Source organism: Anser brachyrhynchus (assembly GCF_964034855.1).
Source record: "Anser brachyrhynchus genome assembly, chromosome: 2".
Lineage (NCBI taxonomy): Eukaryota > Metazoa > Chordata > Aves > Anseriformes > Anatidae > Anser > Anser brachyrhynchus.
Genome location: NC_137695.1, coordinates 62,034,672 through 62,053,963, shown reverse-complemented (window position 1 = coordinate 62,053,963; position 19,292 = coordinate 62,034,672). Strand labels below are relative to the sequence as shown.

General features: G+C 38.2%; 1 protein-coding gene across 24 annotated transcripts in view; it reads left to right on the top strand.

Annotated features, from left to right (window-relative positions):
* Positions 1 to 628: 628 nt before the first annotated feature.
* The window catches only part of LRRFIP2 (LRR binding FLII interacting protein 2), a 53,257-nt gene continuing 34,593 nt past the window's right edge, over positions 629 to 19,292 (top strand). For 5 of the 24 annotated variants that reach the window (XM_080580542.1, XM_080580538.1, XM_080580536.1 and 2 more), the window contains exons 1-3: positions 629 to 994; positions 10,545 to 10,651; positions 18,105 to 18,191. In XM_080580542.1, coding sequence (XP_080436668.1) covers positions 10,562 to 10,651; positions 18,105 to 18,191 — 177 coding nt within the window. In that variant the 5' untranslated portion in view covers positions 629 to 994; positions 10,545 to 10,561. Of the gene's footprint in view, positions 995 to 1,014; positions 1,658 to 7,574; positions 7,684 to 10,544; positions 10,652 to 18,104; positions 18,192 to 19,199; positions 19,251 to 19,292 lie in introns of those variants that run through there. The other 19 variants (XM_080580551.1, XM_080580549.1, XM_080580529.1 and 16 more) reach the window with 14 other exon arrangements.

Below are 19,292 nucleotides of genomic sequence, written 5' to 3'. Positions count from 1 at the left end.
ACAGAGGTGTTAAAGAAAATGCCTACAGATTTGATCCCGTTTCACAGCAGAAACACAATTTGTGTGTGAACTGAAATATATTTAATGGTACAGTCCTTTATTTCCATGTGTTATTTCATATCCTTAGGAACTCTGTTGTTTACTTATATGTAAAATGTCCTGGTACAGTCCTTTATTTCTACGTGTTATTTCATATCCTTAGGAACTCTGTTGTTTGCTTTTATGTAAAATGTACTAGTATGTAAACCCAGCAGTGTGTGGGGCAGCACGGGACAAGGTTTAAACACTTTCCACAGGATTTTTGCCCACAACCCTGCCTGGCACCATCCAAGCAAACCTCCCAAACCCTTACATGGCATGTCAGGTAAGGAGGGTGGGAGCAGTACACAACTTGGCGGGGGGTAAAACCAACAGGACCGTTCCCCGGAGACCCTGTGAGGCCGAAGCCGGCTGCTTGGCCTTCGGTCAAAACCAACCCCTACGTAAAACCAGTAAGCAAACTGACAAGAAAAGGACAAAAACCCCATCCGCCCCCCCCACCTCCCCTCAGCGCGGTGCCATCATTGCGCACGCGCATACCCCCCCTCCATCCCCACTCCCATCGCGTCGCGCCTGCGCACTCCGCCTCAGAGCCGGCCCCGTCTCCTCCTCTCTTCCCCCTCCCCTCTCTCCCCGCGTTGCCACCGGTTCGAATCCCGGCGCCGCTCCCCGCCGGCCGCCACCGCCCGGCCTCGCAGGGGCGGGGAGAGGAGGGCGGCCCGCAGCCGAGCGCGGCCCATCCCTGACCCGAGCTCCGGTTCCTGCGCTTCCCGTGGCCGGGAAGAGGCGGGGAGGAGAAAGGCGAAGCGTGAAAGCCGGAGCGCAGCTGCCTGGCCCGGGCCGCCGGCCGCTGCCCGCCCTGGGGCGGCTCCAGCCTCCGTCCGGCGGGCGTGCGGCGAGCCCGGGGCCTGCGGGGAGCCGCGGGGCCCTTCCCGGCGGGGCGAGGCGGGGCGAGGTAAGGCACGGCTGCGGGCACGGCAGGGAGGCCGCGCGGCAGCGGGCGGGGCTCGGCCGGGCGCGGGATGCCGGCCCCGGCCCCTGTGGGGTGCCCCTCACGGCGCCTCCTGGCCGCTGGGTGCCGGGAAGGAGGAGGAGGAGGAAGAGGAGGAGGAGGAGGAAGGAGTCCCGCAATCACAGCCGGCCGCGTCCCGGTGCCGTCCCCCTTTGCAGCGCCGTTCTGCAGGGCGTGACCCTCGGCCCGGCCTTGGGGCGCCTCGCCGGGGCGCGCCTCTCTCCCCATCACGGTGTTTTTTTTTTTTTATTCTCCTGCCGCTATTAATGCAAATAAAGTGATGATGAGGGGGACGGACACCTTCCTGGGCTTGGAAGGAGCCTGGAGACGGCTCTGGGCGGTGATCTGCGTCCTGTGTTGTTAAGTGGCTTCCAGTTTTATCGCTAGCGTGTTGCTTGGAAGGGCAGCGTTTTGATGATAAATTTTGTAAAACCAGCTCTATTACAACCTCCTCATTTCAAGGAGAGACCTCTAGCTATCTTCAGCGTGAAACACAAAGTATTATCAGTTACGTTGCTTCAAAGTGTCATTGAACATCTCTGGAGCTTTTTTTCTTTTTCTTTTTTTTTAACACACTTCCTGTAGGATTAAATGAATGCTTCTCTGGTGAGTTCTACAAACATTAATTGCGCCTTGAGTTTAAAGTGTTCAAATATATTGGGGCCCAGAAGCAGATATCGTCTTTATGTACATTTACTTCCTTGGTTAATGTAATTGTTTAGTGACGATGTAAGAGCAGATGAAAGGTGCTTTGGCAGTACAAGACAGTTAGACATACGTGACATGCTTTTCCCATTGTCTTACATTACCTAGGTTTAAAGATGTTTGCCTTTGAGTGTGAAGTCAGTTTTACCTGGACACAACTCACGGCTGTAGCGGAGAGCTTCTGCATAGAAGACAGTTGTGGGAAATGTCAGGTGTAATCTCGTTGACCTAAACGTCAGTACTTCTTGTGAACTGACTCCAGAGGAGCTCGTTTGCTTTATGACTCAGACTCTACAGAGGATGACATAGTACTTTAACGCATGAAGTTTTAGAAAGTGCTGGTTAAATTGGACTCCAGGTCACAAGAGGCTGTGTAGGGCACGCTAAGGGCTTAAATAGAAAACAAACTAGACTTTCACATAGTGTGCAAGTTGTGGTGTATATATACCTTTTGATCATGATTTAAAAATATATATATATTAATGAGTTCCTCTGGTACATAATGCCAAGAGAGGTTGAGAAACCGATAACAGATTTGATGCTGTGTTGTTGTCTTTGAAAAATCCTGATGTGAACGGGAGTGGTGATAAGTTACAGGTCAGCGCAGCTCAGTAGCATTATAAAAAATTATCAGAGATGCTTTCTGAGAAAGTAATCCAAATTTCTTACTGCAAGCATCTGGAAATTGCTTACCAAGTAAGTGTACATAGCGGACAGTTCGTGTTTCTAAGTAATCTTGTGTGTTCTTTGTCCTTCTGAATAGTGAGTAGTGGTGTGACGTTGTGCGGATGGTGAAGTTGGTGCCTTTGTATTAGGCATGCCGAGGTAGAGCTGCTGCCCTGGCAGAGTTGAAGGGGCCCCTCCCGAAGGGCCTAACAGCCGCTGCCACCAGGGGCTCCTCAGCAGGAGATGTCAGCTGGTGGTAGAAGCTTGCAGCAGTGGCTTTCCTTCATTGCACTGTAACTGTAGTGAGAGTGTAGGCGTGTTCTAATATTAAGTTGTTAATGGAAAAATAACTTAAATAGTTGCAGCTTGTTACTGAATGTGGGCTGTTACTGTAGGGCTCTTTGTTTGTTTCATTCATTAAAAAATGGAGTCTAGATATAGTAGCAGTGTGTTGTGTTTTTTTTTCCAGTGAGTAATGAATCATTCTTCTGCAAAATGACAGAAAGGGTGCCCATTTTGAAAAAGCTGACAGTGTAAAAATGTCAGTTGCTTCATTTTAGAATAAACGTGGAAGATTCATGTGACTGTTTTTCATTGCGCATTCCCATAATTTTTTTCACGGTGTTCATTATAGTACTGTCATTTCCTCATATTTTAAAATCACATTTGATTTTCTTAGTTCGTTCTTGCAGCATTTATGGTAGCACTGATTCTATAAATCTCCAACTGTGTTACGTTGCTTCTGAAACCGACATATGCTTTAGGTTGTGCCTGTGCCCTAAGACAGACTTAGTTGAGAGCTTTGCCAGTACTTCTTGTCACTGATGATAACGTGTTTTTTTTTTTTTTTTATCATCTTGTGGAGTAATGCTATCAATAATTGCAGCTATTAGCAGCTGACTGGCAAAGAATTCATGCTTCATAAAATAAGTGCCACTGCTTGAAGTTGTATTGCTGCATGATGTCTCAGAAGTTTAGTAATCTGCAAAGACAGAGGAGGGTCACCAAGGTAGGTTGGTGGGTCTGTAGGTGCCTGGTACTCCTACAGGCCTGTAGGATGCATTGGTGCAGCTACTGTCTTGCGTTGCTTTAAGTTCACCAGCACTAGCCAGGCATAATCACAGATTATGGCTCCATCAGGCAGCACTTTTCCAGACTGCATAATATTATTTTGGTTGTCTCAATTCTTGACCTTCTCTTTATCCACAGCTTCATAACACTCAGGAACTAAGGGATTTCAGCTCCCTCTAAGGAGTTGCTATTCTGTTGTTAAATACCATGAATTGAGAAAAAAAGTTGTATTTCTCAGTGTTTTAAACGGCAAATAAACTGGGAATACACTGCACTAAAGGGGTAGATTAGAAAGGTGACGGTTAATCCAGTGCAGGCTGACAACTGCACGGAGGGTAACTTTTTTTTATTTCCTGAAGAGGCTGTCGTGAGCTTGTTCATTCAGAGCAGAAGCTTTGTGCCAATGGATTCAGAGGTGGGACATGATTTGAGACTAACAGGTTTTCTTGTCTTTTTTTTTTTTAAATGGGAACACTATTCATGAACTGGAATAACTACCTCCACCATAATAGCAAGCACTGTAATCTTTTGACAGATGGTAATTTTCTGTCTTTGCTTTTTCCTTTAATGCTAGGCTCTTTTATTTGTATTTTTATTTTTATCTTTTTTTGGCAATGATTGTAGTTTCAGATAATCTTTTTCTGATTAAGGTTGTTATGAATGAAAACTCTGAATAAATCCTTAAATCTGTTACATGAACAACTGCTGGTTTCCCTTTCCCACTCACCCCTTCAATAGGTTATGGTCACCCTGTGGAAGTAGTATGTGCAGCTCCTCCTTTTGTTTCTCATGTGCTCACCTGGTTGGTGCCATCAGCCTGATGTTCAGGCCGTCAACAGAAATTCTAATTACAAAGAACATGCCCTTGCACAGGGGAATTGTATAGGTGCATCCTTCTAGGGAAGACTCTTATGTTAGTCTTGCATAATTAAATTCAGTCATATTTTTTATTTCTGTTTCTCCATTCGAGCTTGGTCTCACAGAGCACTAAAGGCTAAGCATGTAAGATTTGTGATTTCCAGTGTGATTCTTTCTGTTCCCTCTCATGTAAATGCTACTTCTGCTGGTTTGCAATAATAATACCTCAGATTTGTTTACTGAGCTGTGTTGCTAGAGCTGCAGTTTCATGAGACAATTCTTTAAAATAGCTGGTTTGGGAGTGTTCTGCTGTACGTGTTAACTTTTAAAGCTTTGCTTTAATTGCAGGATGGTAGCTTCCATACCTATGAAATAACCAGCATTCATCTGTTAAAGTAAAGGGCAAGTGTTCAATTAACTGAAGAAGTATATTTAAGTTCTTCAATTTCAATTCCATCATTGCATCGTAGTGCTGCTACTTAGCTCTTTCTTTATAGTTACGTGTTTGAAAAAGCTTTTGCTCTTTTTAGTATATTTTATGCGTTTATTCTTTTAGCATATTTAGCGTTTGTGGAATTGTCAGAAATCAAAATGAGTTACTGCTCTTTGTTTTATCAGCAACCTGCACTTGCATTGCTACTTACGTGGGTGTTTTTCCTTCCACTTCTTACATTCATCCTCCTTATTTATTACTGTGTTTCTAACATTGTTCATCCATGTAACCTTCAGAGTCTTTTCTTTTAGGCTTTTACACTGTTTGATTTGAAAAAACTCCAGCCCTCCTCTGTGTTCAACTCTGCCTTCACTGTCTTTGTCCTTATGACATCAAAGAATTTACACACTAATTTAAATTGAACCGTCTTGTAATTGAAGGTAATGATGCAGATCTTTGGGTTTTGTTGAGAAAATGCTCAGTGCTATGTCTTACTCCTTAAAAAAGGCAGATAAAATGGTGTAGCATAGACATGTATGTACTCTAATACTGTGAAATAACAATTGGCTTATATTTTATAATGAACAACTTCCCAGTAGTATTTATCTGTCATGTTACATGTCAGGGATAGTTAGTCATTTGTAGAAGCAGGAGCAGTTAGTGCTCTCACAGTATTCCATAGAACCTCCTTTATGGTCCACTTACAGATAAAGTAGAACAAAACACTGACTTTGCAAGTGGACAACTACGTTTGTGCAAGAAACTGGGTGTTATGGACAAGAGGTCCATCTCCTTCCCCAGATTAGAAGAACTGCTAGCTCGGACTCCTGCATTAGGAAACTGTGAGGCTGGTTTGAGCAGCCAGTGGTTCTAGAGCAGGGCTGCTCTTTTCTGTTGTTGGATCAGATACACAGAGGATTGTTTCTACACAGGTGATTTTTTTTTTTAAGTGTTTTGTGGTGTTACTTGAAAGAGAAAAGGAGAGTTTCAGGGTGTTTATTTATAGCCTGTTCACACTGTGGTATCTGAATGCCTCGCGTGTATGTGATGCCAAATACACTGGCGTAGACCCAGGCATCAGGACAGGTGGTGCCACTGAAGGTGGTGAGTGATAGGGCCTTAAAATGTGGAGTAGCTTGTTTTACATAACACAGGTCACTTTTTTTTTTTAGGAAGTGAAAGAGAAACAGATCACCTTTAGTTTAGTCAGAAGGTAATAATAAGAATAGGAAGAAATGTTGAACTCGCAGAAGCAATAAAATTTATACAGGCCTGAAGTGAAGAAAGACGAGAGAAGGAACTTGAGAGATTTCCTCACAGATCTTCTGGTTTGTCTGGGGACTTCAGATTTTATTTTTTTTTTTTGGAATGAAATACAACAGGATGTCACTTCATCAGTTGTGTAATATAACATGTAACAGTCTACGTTAAGAAATCAAACATGTAATAGGCGTGACTTGGGAATTCTGAGCTGTGAGTGCAGCAAATTATAATGTAGTTTCCCTTCTACAGTTCAAGATGGCCAGTGTAACAAACTGTTCTTCATGTGGTTGTGCTTTGTTTTGGAGTTCTCTTTGGTTATTTTTGGTGAAAATTCTACTGTTATAGCATATTTTCAATGTTTTATATCGTGCAGCAGAATAATTTTTCCTGTAACCTGCAAGTTACAGAAATGAAGTGCCTAAGGAATATTTTTGCTTACATCTGTGAAATATTTGGCACATTATTTTTTTTCTGAGAAGTAACATCTTGATATACTTAATAGAAATAGAACTAGATCTCTTTAGTACTGGATCATACAACAAGGCATGAAATACTCTGTGATACATCAGCTTGATTAAAAGTTAGGTGGAATGGAAGAAATTGTGACAAGGTTCTCGAGGGTTTATAAAACATCTTGTTTAAGCTTGTATTGAAGGTTAGTTTCAAAGCTGTCCATGATAATAATTGTACAATCATAAAATCTTGTATCTCGGAAGGAATCTCTGGAGGACACCCCTTGCTCGAAGCATGGTCGGTCAGAGCAGGTTGGTCGGGGCCTTGTCCAGTCAAGTTTTAAATCTCTTCAGATCTGCAGGTTTCAGTCTCTCCAGGCCAATGTTTAACTGTCCTCTGTTCTTCAAGTCTAGGGGCCTCTTTACACACCCATCCTGTTGGAGATGCTCTAAATTTGACTGATTTCTTCTTGCACCCTGTGCTGTCCACCTGTTTCCTGGGGGGAGCTCACAGCCTCCAGGAGGGACGCTGTCTGGCCTGGACAGAGGTCACAATGCAGAGTCAGCGGGGGGACTTCTGGCAGTGTCAAACCAGGCTTTGACTGCTGCCAGTTCCTCTCTAAGCCTCTCCCACTGGTACAGATTTTCGCGCTTTTTTTTTTAAAGGTTTGTCTCGTTGTTTCAAATGGTTCTTTGTAATTCACTAGCTACTGTTTAATCTGACGGTCTTCATGCTCTTCATTTTGACCAGTTTTGGGCAAATACAATCTCAGACAATCTTATGTATTTGATTCCCATGTGCACAAATGCATATCTTCATATTTTTTATTATTTAGGTTAAAGGTGGGCTTGTGAGTACCCCCAACATGTCCTCTGCCTCACTGAGCAATGGCTCTACTGTTTTCTTCATCTTTCTTCTGAACCCTCTGTCTTTATGGTAGCCTTTTTTGTTGTCTTTAGCAGCCTTTGCTAGTTTTGATTCCATCTGAACTTTGCCTTTTCTAACTCACTGTTGTATACAAAGGCAACACATCTGTATGTCTTCTAGGTTGTCAGTCCCTGCTTTCTTTTCCAGGATTGAGCTCAGTCAGGAGTTTTGTGCTTATCCTTGGTGAGCAAGCATGGCAGACAGCTGGAGGGGATGCCACACTGCTGCACAGGGACTTCTGCACCTGCATGCTGCTGTGAGCCTGATATGAAGTTCCTTTTGTCTGTTCATTGCTCTTTATATATACCTTAAATACTTACTATTGGTCCAAACATATTATACTAAAAATAGCTATACAACCTATTATATTTAATTCCTGAAATCTGCCAGCTAAGAGAATCTTACTGAATTCACTAACTTAATTGTCTATTAGAAGTGGTATGTTGTTCAAATGATGTCCACAAATGCAGTTCAAGTCTATCATATGTGCAATTATTCAGCAGTTTTAACTTATGTAGTAAATATTTAGTGAAGTAATACAACTCTAAACATGCAAATTAAAAACTTCATACTAATTGATCTTTCTTAGTAGATAGGTTTGAATTCTGTTGCTTGTATGAACTAATTTATCTTAATAACATAACTTCTTGTGTTGTTTTATGTAGACTAACATATAACCTTGTGAAAACCTTCTGTAGTAGGGGACTATAATGTTACGTGTTGACGTAACTTCTACTTTGTGCACCATCTGCTTTTTTTACTTGAAACCAGTGAAGAATGATTACTGAGTGGAGATGTTGATTTTTGGAGACCTTTCTCCCAAACGAGGTCAGCAGGCGGTAGTTCTGAGCTTGAATTTTTGCCCCTGAGACATCATCTCCAAACTGCTTTCTGGATGTGAATATCTAAATTCATCTGAGTGCAAAATCCAAGTTTACTTGCTTCTTTTTAAGACTAAAAAGACAGTCGCACTGAGTAGCCTGACAGTGGCGGTGCTTTTCCCAGACATTTGTTCAGAGTCTCCACTCACTTTGAGTTTCAGCTCAGCTGTCATCCTTCTAAGAACCATCCCAACCTCAGATAAGAGTGAGGTTGGAACCTTTTATGTCTTCTTGAAAGTTCACTGCTACCTAACAGCACAGTTAAAAGCAAACAAAAAATCATGTTTTGGGGGAGGAATAGATAAATTGAACCATGAGCCACAGGCAGATGGTAAAAACAGTCCCTGATGAGTCCTGTGTCTTAGTCCAAATGCCCGTGTTTTATTCAAACGCTGCATTACAGATTTAAAGAGCAGCCTATAGAGGAATAGATGGAATCCAGGGGGTGCTTATTCACCCTCCTCCCTGTCAAGAGAGTGCTCATTACTGGACTATAGAACTGCATCTTCTCTGGCCACTTCAGGTACTGTGTTTTTTATTCCTAACTATTCATCTGCAAAGGCTGCAAACTCTCCTTTAAGGTTTTCACACAATGGAGTTGTTGTGCACCTGCAGTATCGTGTATGTTTAGGTTTGGTTTCAGAATAGCAACTAGAAATGAGTAAGATTATATTGCATAATAGTAGTCGGTCCTATGCATGAGCTTTTAAGAAGGGGGGTGTGCAGTCTTAAGTCTTTGTTGTCTTTTCTCTCTTCAGCAAATAGAATATTTCCCTCCTCCAAGCATGTAAGGAATAGTAAAATACCCGCAGAATTTGAAGCAGGATAAAAGGCCTGCCTGCAAAGAGAGGACTTGTGGTGTGAAGTTATGATGGGGGCAAGAAGTGTAGAAGCTAAAATTAGAAGGAAAAACAAGAGCTGTGATGCTACTTGATATCTTTGCCAGAAAATAGCCCATATGTTTTGGCTTTGTTACTGCTGTATAAAGATAATGGAGTAAGAAATAAAGAAATGTTCATGCACAAAAAAGAGCCCTTGTCATGGCTGGCTTTTTCCCGTTTGATTAAATTACTAAGGAATCTTTGCATATTTCCTGGTTAGATGCAGTATGAACGATAGTTTTTATACAAGTTCATTTTCAAAAGTGTAGCCAATAATAGTTCCCTCCTAGACCTTTTCTATTTGCATGGAGATCTTTTTTTTCTAAATAAGGTGATTTCCCAAGCCCTGTGTAGAAAGATTGCTTATCTTCTTTGTATCAAATAGCTGGACTACCACCAAGTTCTGATCTGGCCTTTGTAAGGACCTGGATGTCTGGAAGTAGCATTTCTTTGAGATACTTGGAAAAAAAAAAAAAAAAAAAAAAAAGAAAAAAAAACGCAACAAACTAATTTACATTGTTAATTTATTTTTGAGTAATGTTTTGCTGTCTGTGTATGCAGTATATGTAAACAAATGCTGTGTTTTGGCATGTTGGGGATTTTTGTTCTTGCAGTTGATAGCAAAGGTTTTTGGAAGAAGACTAAGAAGATATTTTGTGTATTGTACTGGATATATGATGCTAGAATGTTTCTCATTTCTTCGTTTGCCAAATTAGGCAAGATAATATTTTTTCTTTGTTTCTCCAGAAATGTCTTCTACTGTCATAAACTGCAGTTCTCATTCAGTTGCAGCTGAATGAGAACAGCTGCATTAAAGTGTAAATAAACGCCTACTACTGCTTGGATGCTTTGAAAAGGTTCTGTCCTCCGAATCTTTTCTGTTTTGGAGAGAGTTCTAATGACTGTGTAATTCTGATGCTTGAACCTGCTGTTGACTATGGGTTCTCTCAAGTCCATAAAATAAAATGGGTTCTTATTTTTAGGAGCTGTGAAGAGTGTGACAGGGTATGTAAGTATCTTTACTGAGCTAGGAGAGTTAGGAGCAGTTGGCAGTTGTGTATAACCAAAAAGACTTTGAATCTGTAGGTAAACTGAAGGTTTCTGTTCAGTAGAAATACTTCTGCGTGCACCTTGTAGGGTGAAGAGGTGTTATAGAGCTTCCAAAAGATTTTGATAACACTTTCCAAAAAATTCAACCTCAGGAGAAGTTTATATCAATGACATGTGACTTTGAGTATTATACAGCAGAAGAATTTGTAAATTTATTACACTTGTGGGTGTGCATTCTTTATTTGTTTGTTTTAACTCCAGATCTGAAAACTTAGCTTTTTTCTGTTTGTTTTTTTTCCAAATAGGGAATCAGAGAATAAAGATGGGGACTCCTGGATCAGGACGGAAGAGAACTCCAGTGAAAGACAGGTTTTCTGCAGAAGATGAAGCTCTGAGTAGCATTGCCAGAGAGGTTTGTTAACTTCAAATCGTTTTAAATTCAGAAATAGGGATGAAAGCAAGTTTGTTATTCAATAATTAGACAAAAATATGAAAATTAATATAAACTAAGAGTACTTTAAATCAAAAAATTACATTTACTGGAATATTGCTATAATGATTCATTGCTTGTGTGGTTAATGTAACTTCATAGAATCACGTTTAAGCTTAGCAAATATTTTTTACTTTAACGATTATTTAAATTATTACATTATATTATTATTTTATACTATATATTATTATATTATATTATTAATTATTATATTATTTAAACTCTTGTATTTACTTTAAATGATTATTAGTTTATGGTAAATGAGAAATCTAGTTGCTATCTTAAGTCTAAAAACTAAAAAACTGAACACTTACCCAGTGCAGTGTGCAATATTCCCAAGATGGTAAGTGTAGTCTGTTAGTATTAAAGGTGTAATAGTTGTTATTAAATGTATTTGGAAGAGTTGACAAGCATTCTGATTCAAATGTGAAATCACTTTTCTCCCAAAATAAGCCTAATACATACTATACCAGGTCTTTTTTAACAGGATCAACAGCTTAAAAATAGACAGCTGAAGGTAGCCAACCAAAAAAGCAATTGAGAAGTAGCTGATGCAATGGGGAATTTTGTCGCCCTGGTTATAGTAAGGAGATGTCTTGAATTCTGAGTTTTAGAGTCCACTGTTTGGGCTTAAGGTTTTCTGGGAAGAAACACTGTGGACTTGGAAACAAAAACCCTTAGTATTGTTCGTATTGAAGTGGATACAGAAGCTATGAGCTACATTATGTACAAAGGTGCTAACTGTAGTTGACATAAATAAGTGCAAAGAGTGGACTCTAATCAACCTTGTAAAGTACACTGGTCTGTATGTGTCTGCGAAAGAAAATCATATCATAGGACAAAATATGTAGGGGACAGGTTGTCTGAAAACAGCTACTGTATATGTTTTCAAACAGAGCTATCATAGACTGTAGGGAAAAAGTCATTTTCATTTAGTTGTGAACTTTCTGAAAGCTGTGTTCACACCAGATCTGATGGAAGTTCACAGTGCATCACATATGTTCTCTGGGGGGCTTTGAGTCCTGTATGGTCCATCTCCTGCATTTTAGGCAAAACACTTAAAGGAGGAGAAGGAATCTGACTTTAATTTTTCTTTTCACCTGTTCTCTGCATGGTTCCATTGAAGTAACATCAGCTTGCAACTTAGCCTAGTCAAAATGGTCTCAGTAGCAAGGTATAAGGAGTATTATCTTTCTTAGAATTACTGCAGGGCTTTATGTTCTCTTAGATCACTACTATCCTTAACTGAAATTTGGGCATGAGTTTAATTTAAACAAAAGTGAAAAATTTCCCCCCTTAATGCCAAATTAAAGTAATATTAGGCCCGCAGAGGGAGGTGTTCTGTCACAGGGATGAACTGAGTCAAATATGCCTATTCTAGGGATTAATATGTGAAGTCTTCCTTCCTCTTCTATTAAAAAAAAAAAAAAAAGAGAGAAAAAAAATCAAAAAGTTTATAACAATCAGTATTCATGATTAATCTAAATATACTGAATATAACTAAAATTTTTATGCTGATCATCCTGCCACTTAGGGGGTTAGGCATTTCATTACATCTTTAACTGTTTTATGTCTATTAATAAATCTTAAAACCTATTTGAATTGTTTTAAATGTTCTTTCTGATTAGAATTATTTTTTCCCTTTCTAATATTCTGGCATTTTTCTGTATTTCTAGGGTCATCTTTCATGACTTGTTAGGGAGAAGAGAATTCAATGTATTTTAAAATAAAATGATTTGCTGCCTTTACATGCATGTTTTTGAGGCTGTGTATAGCACCATCTATTTTTTTGTTTTGTTTTGCCACATCAAGTTTTCATTTTGAGAGTCTTAGTTCTACTTGCTGTCCAATTTTGAAGTAGTGTGAAAAGTTTTATATCATGAATATTTATTAGCACAATGTTTACTACTGTCAGGTTGTTAATCCCTTGGTCTGGACAAGCTGGCTCCTAGATCCCATGTCAGACAGCAGCTGTTGTCATTGAATTGGTTGCTATAATTCAAGTATTAGCCAACTTGTCCTTAAAAAATAAAATTAAAAAACAAACAAACAAACAAAAAACACAAAAAATTGTATTTTACTTTGAAGGAACAGAATTCACTTCCCAGGATATAACAGCAGAGGTCAGTTTGTAAATATAAGTCCTGTCTTTAAATAACATCTCATTTGAAGCTGCGGAAATGTTTCCATATTCCATGCTGATGACACGGGGCATTCCAATTCTCTGTGCACGAATATATTAAGTAGATGTTCTCTACTGTTCTGAGTCCATTATCTCAGCAACACGTTTTGTTTATCTTATTGTCAAAGGGTGTCCTGTTCTTCAACTTCCTCTTCTGAAATTACCTTTTTAGCAGATGTTACTCAGAACAGTTGAATTTAGTACTATAATCTACAAATCAGATGCCTTGTGAGGAAAACGTTCCTCAAGGTGTTCAAGGCAGCAAGAAACAGCAAACAGAGCATGCTGAAACAAAAGGCTGGCACTCAAGGATGACCTGCCTGGAAAAACTCCATAGAAGTGCTTTGGAATTCAGAGCAGTCACAAAATGGGAACCTGCTTTGGCAGGGGGGTTAGACCCGATGATCTCTGGAGGTCCCTTCCAACCCCTACAATTCTGTGATTTGCTTTATGGGCAATTGGAGACAGAGTATGCACACCAGAAATAGGTGTGAAAGTAAAGGTGTGTCTGAAAAGGAATAAGAAATCCATTTGGCACATGAATGATTATGCTGTCTTGAGTCCAGGAGACACTAAGGAGATGAGGGTAAAAGAGCATAGGAATAAGAATGGAGAAGACGTGAGAAACAGGAGAGAGAAAGCATGCTCGCTTTATAAGAAACGATGAAATAAGCTTTTATGAGGCTGGTGAGGTAATAGTGTGTAGTAGTATGTTAAGAAATATGGTGAACGTTTCTAAAATGCTCATCCTAATTTTTAGCTGACATGAAGTCTCGGGTATTCTTTCAAACACCCTGATGGCAGGAAGTGAATCTGGTAACTAAGCACAGGTAGCTGGTGCCCTCACAACTGCCATCTTGTGGAAGAAAAAAAAATACAAACCACTTCTTTGCCTGAGCCTCAAGAACATTGGAAAATGCAGGATTAACACTGCATATGCATTGATAAAAATAGAAAATGAGTTTTATATCTTGTATCCCATGACAAAGCAATTTTTATTGTTTTAATTAAAGCATTCATATTTTTCCACAGGTGAATAAGACATTTTAGTATAGCCTATATTTTATCTGTATGAAGCTTTTATCCTGAATCTGATTAAATCCCCTTCTCTATGATATGGAAACTAAAATCAAAATACTGTTGTTTTCTAGTGGTTGTCTTCTTGCAAGCCAGGGGAAGGAGGAAGAATGCCTGTCTACACTGTGGAGGCAGATGTTATGCTTGCTTAACATAGCAGGGAGGAAAGCTTCTACCATATCGATTCAGTGTAATATTAAGCTTTTTCACTTTGTGAAGAACTTGATCATTGCTGTGAAGACACTAACAAAAAAACACTTCAGAAAGGAAAGACTCTAGACTATCTCTACAAAGGCATTCAAATTCAAATCTGTTTTTTTTTTTTTTCTCCTATTTCTTTCCTTTCTTGCCAAAAATGTTTTGGCTGTAACTGAAGAATTAGGTGTTATCCCTGGAAGATAAAATAGTTTGAAAGTTTTTCAAAAGATTTTGGCAGAGAATATATTAAAAAAAAAAATCAGAAAAGAGGAAAAAATGGCGTAAGCGGAGACAATTTTCAAAATAGCTGTAAGTAGTTGTTAGCAATTATTTTTAGGTGAAAACAAGAAAACTGGCTATGTCACCTGTAATGGAAAGAGAACATTCTCTTTCCAGCATATATTTACTAAAGTATATGCAATAAAATAAACTACTCAGTGAGTACTGCTACTAGGTATCTGAAGTGCTTGAAAAGAGCAAAAACTGGTATATTCTTCTAGAATTAAATGCTGTTTATGCAGGCTCAAGGAAACATTATTTATATTTTTGCATATGATACTTATCTGCTTTGAAATGAGTATTGTGAATGAAATGAATTCTGGAACTCAGAGGTAAATGGATGTCTTAACTCTGTTACTCAGAGTGGAGCTAATACCCAAAGAAATGCAGATATGGCACTTTGTTTAAAAGCACCTTTGTGATTAGAATAGAAGGTAGAAGATAAGAAACAGTGTTTGTGTGTTTATGTATAAAGCAAAATATTATAGATTTAATTATTAATTAATCCTTTTTAACCCTTTTTTTTCTATTCAAATAAAGTCTCAAGGGCCTCTTCCATCTATCTACCCAATCTCATTCTTTTACAGAGATCTTATCTGTACTCCGATACTTCCTTTCTTGGTCATTTCTCTGAATAAATTCCATGCAAGATCATTGTCTACTTTTGTGTCCTATTTGCCTTCCATAATTCATATTCAAGGGACTTTTTTTCTTTCTGTCCACATGTGTAGGTATGCTGGTGTGGATCAAACAGGTCTGGTTGTCTCATCTCTCATTTGCAGTTGAAGTGACTAAGAAAGCTCAGCTATCACATTTCTTTATAGCAGCTGTGGAAATCCCCTTAAGAAGTTTTTAAAATAGTGTCAAATTTGCTAGGTTATGGACAGTCCAGAGTTTAACTTTTTACTTCAGGAAAATAGGAATTTGGTATATATTATAACTTCTGAAGAAGCTGCACTTCAGTTAGCTGATACTGTAATATATTTATTATAAGTAAAAAATGTATTGTTGTCTGGTCTATAGCCTGTATATAAAATAACAGATGAAACAGAGATGAGGACTGTAACAACAACAACAACAAAAAAGTCTTGATTTCCTTTCTGTGCCACTTTTATAGTCCTGACAGCATCACCTTTTCTACTCAACCGTCTATTCAAAGCTGGTGTGGTATTTTATTTCCTCTAACAGATACTTAATGGATTTATTTCAATGTAGCTAAATAATTTAAATAAATAACACAACAGAGTAGATAGCAGCACCCAGGAAGAAAGCTATGTCCTTTTGAATAATGGTTATTTCTTTATTAATGTTAATTTTAAATTTCAGTTACATAGTTATCAAGATTTGCATGAATGCTCTTAATAACATGAGGTTTGCTCTCTAACAAATCTGCTGAAAACACAGAATTACTTGATGGCCTTTTGAATTCAATGTGATTTGTCTCTTGCCTTGCATTGTGGTCTTCTTGAAATGGTGTACTTGTTGGATTAATCTAGCTGCTCAGATTAATTGTTAATGTAGTACTGAACTGGCTTTTGCTAAAAATTTTCTCTAAAAATATAAGGCTTTTTCTTCCATTTCAAGCATGTATTTTACAATGAATATGTTTGTAGAATTTTTCTGAATTTTATGAAGGGTTTAGTAAAATGGAAAAAAAAAGTTTTCCCTCTACTGTAGGAACATGGCTGTGAAACTTAGGCTGTAGGACTAGGAGAGAGCGGTGAAACAGGCCTTGGTTTTTAGCATGAGTCAGTAAACGAAGGAACTTGCTATCTTTAACCATAAAGCCCTGCCATGGTCTAAAGGCTGTCTGCATATGTCTGCCGATCTATAGACAGAACTAAAGCCAGACATATCAGCTGTTTGAGTCCTTTCTCTTTATGTGCTGCATACGTGTCTGTGTGAAAGTTTACGTACTGCATAAGCTATGATTACAGACGATTACAGAGTAGGGTTGCAAGGGAGAAAAGACTTCCTGTTGCAGGGGATTCCCTTGCTTTCTTGTATGGATCAGACAGGAAGAAAAGCAGCTTTATTCTGCTGTGAAAAATGATAAAATAGTGGCAGTCAATAGTGGTAGCACTGACTTAGAATCATTTCATCTGAGTATGGAAAATATAGAAAAACATTCTTGATGAGTCACTTGAAGTTAAGACAAACTATTTTAAGCGACAAAGTTGTGTTTGCCTTCTTTCTTGTTATTTAATAGATATTTTTGTCCTTGTAGTATAACTTGAACTTAAAGTTAAATACCTCTTCCTTTTTCCTGAAGCACAATAAAGATAGCTATTTACAGTTTTCACAATTTTTATAGGTTTTTAATGTTTTACATAAACCTATGCTGTACCTATGGCAAAAGGAGAAAAAAATGCTTGTAATACAAAATCTCATTGCATAAAATTGTTTTGGATTATAGGAATTGCAACGCTGTTGATGTTTTTCATAAGCTTTTAAATAACACTAAATAGACAACTGAAACTTTTGGTGGCAAACCTGTCTTCAGTGGTTTAATGTTTCAAAAAAATTAAGTGAAAATTTTCATCAATTCATTATCCAAATACTGAAATTCAAAAATTGAGAAACTTGAGCTTGTGTTTTAATCAACTTCTAGCTTTATGTCAAAATCCTTTTTGCCTCTTGTAATTAAGAGATTACATTGGAAGTAGTATTTAGGGTCTGAAACCAATGTGTTTTGGTTTTTTGGTTGAGGCTGGACAGAGAGGGGGAAAATCCATAGTTGTATCTGGCAATAGCCAGGTTTCCCAAGCAGTTCATCAGATCTAAGAGCTCTTTCTCACTGAACATTGGGACCATTCACTACTGTTTATCTTGCCCTTGTATTTGTGGAGTCTGGTGTTCATAAGATCCGTCTGCAAGCCAATTCAATCCACTAGCACAGCAGAAAGATAATTAATGTTGTGTGTATGCATTTGTCTTATGCTGTGGTAGTTAAATTGGCTTACTGCAGATTTCAAGTTGTGGAGCTGTCTGAGGAAGGTGTTGGGCAGTGTAAGGCCCTAAATGGAAAGTTAGGGAAGTCCCATTTTGATGAATAGTGAAGTCAGTTCTTCAGAAATTGTAAACGTGCATTTGTCTGTCTTATTTTGCCCAAGAATCGGTTTGATTTTATGATTGCTATTTTAAGTAATTCCACCTCTAATTGCAGCTTGCCTTTTGAAATTATTCCCATGAGAGTAGAGCCTTTAAATACGACATGAGCAGTAGTGGTTGTTCAAAATCTGTTTTGATTCTTCGTTTTTTGTTTGAATGTCCTTCTGTGGCTCCAGATATTACATATGCTTATGTGCCTGTTTAAATAGGATGCACAGGCAAAGATCTCTTCAAGTCTGCAAGGCCTACATAATTTTTTAGATTTAGTGGTGGTAATATTTCTGAACTTAGTTCCTCTATCATTATGTAACTCTTGACTACATCTATATGGATGTAAGACTTTACATCTTTAAAGATTTCGTTATGTATGCTTTCTGAAATGTCATTCTGAGAACTCTATTTTGTTGACTACAAATGTATTGTGATTTTAGAATGTTAATGTATTTTTGTGAAGATGTTAAATTGAATACTCAAACTGTTACACACACGATGTGTTATAAACTTTGAATTCTTCCAATTTACTTGTAGGCAGAAGCCAGGCTTGCAGCGAAACGGGCAGCTCGAGCAGAAGCAAGAGATATACGTATGAGAGAGCTGGAGCGACAGCAAAAAGAGGTAGTGTAAATTGTCAGGAATTATTACAAACCTGTACTAAAATTCTTAATATATATATATATTTTTTTTTTTTACTTGCTTGGATTTTGTCTTTCAGGGCAATTCAGCTTTGTACTGGGATTTTCAACATCTGGCAGCTCTTAGCTCAATATCTATAGTTTATCTTAAACTTAACATTAGATATTAAACTTAATATTGTCTGGATTTGAATTGCTACGTTTGTGTCTGAGTCAGCTGATGACATTTTTCTGGTTTTATAAGAACCTTTACTTAATGCACTTGGCAGTTTTTACCTGTTGCTGTGCAAAAGATCCATTGTAAGTGTGCATAACAGCACAGCATAAATAATAAACCTGACTGTACTTGAAATGTACACTGCATAACGTATAGGGTGAAGAACCATGAAAAAGAGTTAAAGAATTATTTTTGTTTTTTGCTTGTTATTTATGGTACATTTCGTAATTGGATAATTTGAATATGTGACTTCAGATATGCAGTTTCTTCCTCTGATTATTCCCAGAACATTCACAATAAACGCCTTTTGTTAGGACCTTCATTTAAAACAACTTAGTAGAATTGGGATAATATTTACACACAGTTATGTTTTACTCCACACTTTTTTTTTTTTTTTAAAAAAGGCATCTTTTGAGGGAGCAAATCTGAAAAAGCAGATTTTCAGCAGTATTTGGTTATCTCATGGTTATTGCAGTTGATTCAGATTCTACATGGCATGCAGAAGTTTCAGAACTTATTAGTTATTCTAATTATTCAAATTGTGTAAATGATGCTTGCTTTTTTTTCCCTGTGTTAAGGAATACAATTTTTAAAATGTGTTTTGCTTTGGTTGTTCTATACCTTGTTTTGTAACGTCTGTAGGTGTCTGATACCGTACTGAACATTACATGGCAATTAACATAGATTTTTCTGAATTTTTGATTTAGGAATCTCATGTGGTGACTAAACTATATTGTAAATGGCTTGTTTGTTTTTTGTTTTTATATTCTGTAGTTTTCTCAGCATTCATATGATAGAAAATGGGCTCATATCCAGAAATGGATGGTAGGCTAAAACCACTTCTTGTGCATGTTTTTGCCACTCAAG